Source organism: Polyergus mexicanus, unplaced genomic scaffold (assembly GCF_030449975.1).
Source record: "Polyergus mexicanus isolate NDT 795.1 unplaced genomic scaffold, iyPolMexi1.0 SCAF_17, whole genome shotgun sequence".
Lineage (NCBI taxonomy): Eukaryota > Metazoa > Arthropoda > Insecta > Hymenoptera > Formicidae > Polyergus > Polyergus mexicanus.
In genome coordinates this window covers 1,868,137-1,874,211 of record NW_027223337.1, presented here as the reverse complement: position 1 = coordinate 1,874,211, position 6,075 = coordinate 1,868,137, and the positions used below count along the sequence as shown (strand labels likewise).

Sequence of the window (6,075 nt, the reverse complement as noted above, 5' to 3'; positions counted from 1 at the left end):
GCTATTTTGCGCATTCATGTGTCACTGCGCGGTCAATTGTTACGCAGTGTAGGGTGATGTGCGGTATGCAGTGCATCTTCAATCATGGCGGATTCATCTGTCCGGGAAATACTGATTAGTCTCTCGTTAACGACGAGAGAATTGAAAAGATGGAGAATATAATCTATATATCTTTTTCTTATCGTATCACAAGAGACAACTATCAAGTAAATTTCTTGTTGAATATGGATAAACTTTCGTTAATGTAACAAAAGCAGATGTAACTGCAGTTGGAGAATTTGGTAATACTAACCTAACCCACCAATATTATTCAGTGAACAAAATTAAAATAAAAAACGATCAAAAATTTGTTTTTATACAATTAATAATTTTGTTGACTGAACCAAATTTATATATTAGTATTACCAAATTTCCCAACTAAATTTTCTTGTATTAATTATATTGGATTTGCTTGCCCATATCCAAACAAGAGATTTAGTTGATTCAAACAAATTTTATTTCATACAACAAAATGGATCTCTCAGTGTAATAATGGCAATCTTTTCGTGATATCGTCTCGTATTAATAATCTCATAAATTGGATGAAGCGAATGTAATAATAACATAAAGAAATATCGTATACTCTTCTCCTCTCCCATTAAAAAGAACGTAATAATATGCAAAGCCATTACATATATCCTCACTAACCGGTATCGATGTTGATGCCTCTTCTCGACTCGGATTATTTTCGCAACAAGGATTCAAAAAGCTATTATGCATATAAATTTTTCTACTGAAAGGCCAATCACATGGCTTAATCTCAGTAGTAAGAATATCCAAGTCATTAACACAAAACGTAGTCATTAAGAGAAGCAACGAGGCGCAATTTCATTAGTAAACATTGGTAACAATCTCGTGATGAAAATTACTAGAAAATTAAAAGTAGATTTGATATTACGTGTAATATATTACGACGATAATCATCTGCTGTTGAAGATAATCAGCAAAAGAATGATGGAACTTGATATCAGCGTTAAAGGACAAATCGAGTCGCGCTTTGCTTTTATGACACGCTAGTAGAATGTAATTACCATGATATTGCTTGTATATGGTTATTACGTTGAAGTCACGCAACTGCTACACGGAAAACTTATTGCGTGTATACGTGTCTCTTAACGCTTATCCCCGCAAAAATACATTACGCCACGTGTTAAACTTGGCGCTCATTACGTAGCTTCATAATTAGGCCAGTCCCATTCATTACACTCGTGTTTGAAATAAAAGCGATTCTTTTTATATCTGATATAATGTAAAATTAAATGCACGTACAAGGGAGAACATCGTAAACTTATCGCGCGAAAATAACAAAGTTAAATTAAATATTTGGAAAAATATTATAAAGCAAATATCAAATACTTTTTCAGTTAGCGCGCTAACTAAAGTTTGGAGATGGGTAAAATTTTATGCGGTGCATTTGTCATTATGCGACGAATAGAAATGTCACGCGGCGTTCATTTATCACCGTCCATAATATTTTGATAATAAACGGAACGATGATATAGACGTGACAGAGAATTATATAGAGCGAGAGCATTAAAAGGAAAACATCTGGAAAAATACTGCTCGGCCAATAAACCACGGTCATGAGGATTAATCAAAATTTTATGCATCGTCCTTTGCGATCGCGGCAATTATATGGGCAAGTCTATCCGTGGAAAAAAATCCATCTAAATATGCGCGATATTTATGCGATCGTCCAATATAATAGGAGCGAGCGCCGATAGTAAATCTATACGTTCGGAATATTATATTTCTCTCGTTGTGGGTCTGCCGAATGTTTACGATTTGAATTTTTCGTTCCGGGTTACGCAGGATCACTGCGAATATATAAATCGATAGAAAATCGCAAAATCGGTTTTATTTCCCCTGACGTTTAGAGAGATATTTCTGTCTCTCGTCGAAAAAAAAAAAAAAAGGACTCACAATCGGGGGATATAATAATGAAATAAAGATCAATGCGCATCGTTATTCTATCAGTGTGATTTTCATTTATTGTGAAATTTGCGTTTCTTCGAATCGAACGCGGTGTAGTCGATTTTTAGACAGTTGAAAAGAAAGTGCATGAGTGATTGCTGCGTCTTTTTTTTTTTTTCATTTTTTTTCATCGGGTGTAATTTTGCAGTATTTCGTCGCTTTTAGTCGCTCGTGCTTGAAACTATCCGCGGTAATTGTCGAGATTCCACGGGATTGCTCTATGCATTTATAATCGGCTAAACGTCGGAGGGACGCCTCGCCCTAACGCTCCCGATCCTCGGAAGAGAGCGCGGTGGAAGTAAATGGGAGATGAAGAAGGGTGGGGAAAATCATGCGAGGAACCGGAATTGAAATATCAGGGGGCGCATCGATTCAATCGTAAACGGAACGTGTCCGCCGATTTTCCGGATTGGGAAAGAAGGACGGCAGGCGGGGGGGGGGGGGGGAATACGTCGTCGAGAAGAAAATCGTTTCAAGTTCGAATGGCCGGAAGCGGGGCGACGATATCGTTCGCTGTTTCCAACAAATATCCCTGTACTGGAGATGGTGAAGGATATCGCTGGGAGTATTTCGTACGTGCGTATACGTTGTGACGCTTCCTATTGCGAATCGAATCGGTGAGACACGGAGAAACTTTTCGGTGATGTCCCGGTGGTTGTGGCTTTTTTTTTCGTCTTCCGATGGCGATCTGACGAAGATCGAAGAGCGAGGAGGATCGGCGCGAATTGATTTGACGACGATCGATGCTTACAGCCGAGATACGCGCGGATGATCGGCAAACGAATTTCGCTCCAATTGCTCGTAGACACCGTGATACGCATTACCACCAGCCTGAAAGTTAATTTATACGATAGATCAACTTGTAAAGTTTACGTCGATAACTGCCGGATTATGCATGGCAGAGCAATAATAATAATAAAAAAAAATAATAATAAATAAATAAAGAAGTCGCGCGGATAGAAGTTGCAATAAATTCTCGAAAAAAAAAAAGAAAGTTAAAATTTATCGCAGCTTATCCTCTCTTGATAGTTTCTTTTCCTGAGATAAGTATGATTTATTTAACTGTATAAACTGTGAGTCGCGAAGATTATCGATATTAATGGACTTTAATTAAGTAATTCCAATTCAATATAAATATAGCCACATATATATGTGGGATGTAAGCATATACAATTATATGTCAATAATTTAAAAATTCACACGCTTCTTTAAAAATTGATAATATTTAGTCGCTATATTTTATTTCTATTCCCCTCTATTAAATTAATCGACGAGCAAATTTTTCTCTCTGCGATTATTCGTGAATATTACCAATAGCTTGAAAGTTAATTTATACGATAAATAAGTTTGAGGTATGTATATTAATGCATACGGTAATAAATTTGCAAAAAAGAAAGTCAATTTACGCAGCTAAACCTCTTAATGATCCTTCTTTTCAAGGTAAAAATGATTTATCTAAATTGATTTGCTTTTCAAATATAATCTCACCTATTCTCTAAATTTCTTAGAGCGAAAATGCACTCGAAAAATTGAACGACTGGTCGAATCACTCGAGTTAGAGTGACTTTTCGCTCATAGGAGTGAATTCTCCCACTTTTTATTGTAGAATGAAGAAATCACTCTGCAAAATGGAATAAATATGTATACTCTATTTTATAGAGCGAATATTGTCACTCTATGTATTATAGAGCGAATATTTTTATTCGCGAAGAGTGAGTGAAGCGCACGTGACGCATGCATGAGTCCGCCATTAGCAAAAAAAGAAAAAAACACTATCGTCTCGCTGTCTCTCGACGGTATCATTTTCGTTGCGCGTGTACTTGGTACGAGACAAGAAAAAAGGAGACTTAGCCGACTTCCACACTGAGATAATATACTATGTGCGATATGCAGTTTCGATTATTTGAAGTGAGAAGCAATGACACTGCTTCTCATTTCAACTTATCGAAGCTTCACGTTGCACGTAGCATGCTATCTCAGTGCGAAAGCCGGTTTAGAATTAAGATTTATATTTCCTAAGAGTGAATCTGTTCACTCGTAACAATTGAGTGAAAAATTCTCTTGACAAAACAGCGATGACTGCATTCTCTGATCGAATGAATTATTCACTTCAAAACGATCAACACATTCACTTTACTTCAGAGTTAAACAGTTCGCTTTTGTGAAGAGTGAATTTTCACTAATTAAGAGTAGCAGTATTTCCACTATCGCTTGAAGTGAATATTTACTCGTTTGGAGTTAAAATTTCACTCTAAGAAATTTAGAGAGTAACTCTGTCATTTTATAATAAAACAAAATTTACGATAAGAAAATATATGAAATAAAAATGTCTCACCTCCACTGCTGCCACCGTATCCTCCACCGTATCCGCCACCTCCACCAAATTTCCATCCGCTGCCGCCTCCGAATCCACCACCTCCGCCTCCCAACTTCCATCCGCTGCTACCACCGCCCAGATTCCATCCGCTGCTACCACCGCCATATCCACCGCCACCTCCGCCCAGTTTCCATCCACCGCTACCACCGCCCAAGTTCCATCCACCGCCGCCGCCGCTACCGCCGCTGACTGTGATCACCTTGATAATCTTTCCGCCACCGCCACCCCCGTAACCGCCGCCCCCATAACCGCCGCCACCGCCGAACTTCCATCCGCTGCTTCCGCCCCCATAACCACCGCCGCCGCCGAATCCACCGCCGCTGCTTATGTAACCACCTGTAATTTTGAGATCGCGATATCGATTTTTCATCACATTCAAAAATCTCGATCCACGACGCCATTACGTAACCCATCTGTAATTTATAGAGCGGTGGGATATATGTGTGTACAATGTGTGTTCGCGCGATGCGCGATTTATCGACTTTCTTTGTGCGGTTGCGAGCGCGGTACCAGGTCGCTCATGTCGGTCCGCAAATTGCCACGAGGTATTTTGCGATTGCTACAAGAAGGGGAACTGGTTGCGCTCTGCCGATTATGCAAGCCATCGCAAAGGGCAGGGGGGCAAGTACAAATAGTTTCCCGGATTAAATCTTATGGAGCTCGCTTTAATATCGCTGAATCAACTGGTTAGTAATCGTGTAAAAAGAATCGCGTAAGAAATATAATTTACGATATTCGTATGCGTGTGTTCGTATGTTTATGTCTCGCTTGTTAGTCAAATAATGGTTCTTGCGTCGTGGTTTGACAATAATTAATTTGCTTGAAATCTGTGATAAGCTCTCCAAAGAATAATTAACAACTAACTCGTCCCCTCCCTCTCCCCCCCTGCCGCTGCTAAAAATACGATATTATTTTATAGCTGGATTTTTTTTTTTTTTTTTTTATGTATAAACGGCGTTTACACACACAGATAGCGTTCTATAATTTTTAGTGAGACTTTTTTAACTTGTGTCCGTCATTTTTACAAAACTTTGAAGAGCTTTTATCAGAATGATATAAAACATTATTAGACAGCGTGGAATCTGATCGTGTTTATAGAATATGGGGGGACTTGATGCTTTTAGAATCAATAATTGCCAACTATTTCGTTTCGCGATTCTGAAGTATTAAAAAGTATCGGTTAAATACGTCGCGAACACACATCACACGCGGGACACCCTCGCTATAATCCGTGACCATTACATTCCCCTAAGCCTTCATCGTACTCACCGTATGCGGTGGCGACGAGCGCCAGCACGAATATGACTACGAACACCTGCAACGAGAGAGAAGAACCAGGTTTTAATAATCATGGCATCGCGTTGCCGTGAGCGGGAGAGATCACGCTTCTACGTACCTTCATATCGGAGGTGTTTGATGCCCACAGTCGGTCCTGCCGGCTCTTTTATAGCTCCTGCCTTTCTTCGGTGGGACCCCCGCCCTCCGCCTCTCCTACCTTCGGCGTGTTCTTCTTCTCGTTCACGAAACCCAACTTTCGTGCCCACCACCGTCACCATCACCACCGTTGCCGTCACCGTCAAATACAAAAATCCGTTTCCAGACGATTGCCCCTCCACCCTCCTCCCTTTGTCAAGCGACAACCAGACGTGGCAATCTTGACACCCGATCGACCATTCGGTCGTTCC

The 6,075-nt window shown here is 39.9% G+C and overlaps 1 protein-coding gene across 1 annotated transcript; it reads right to left on the bottom strand.

The window, feature by feature from the left end:
• Positions 1–2,024: 2,024 nt before the first annotated feature.
• On the bottom strand, positions 2,025–5,792 carry LOC138940798 (loricrin-like). Its single transcript, XM_070310013.1, has 4 exons — positions 5,787–5,792; positions 5,660–5,705; positions 4,349–4,726; positions 2,025–2,844 (listed from the first exon to the last, which is right to left on the bottom strand). The coding sequence occupies exons 1-4, from the start codon at positions 5,790–5,792 to the stop codon at positions 2,834–2,836; spliced, it is 441 nt and encodes a 146-aa protein (XP_070166114.1). The 3' UTR covers positions 2,025–2,833.
• Positions 5,793–6,075: the final 283 nt, after the last annotated feature.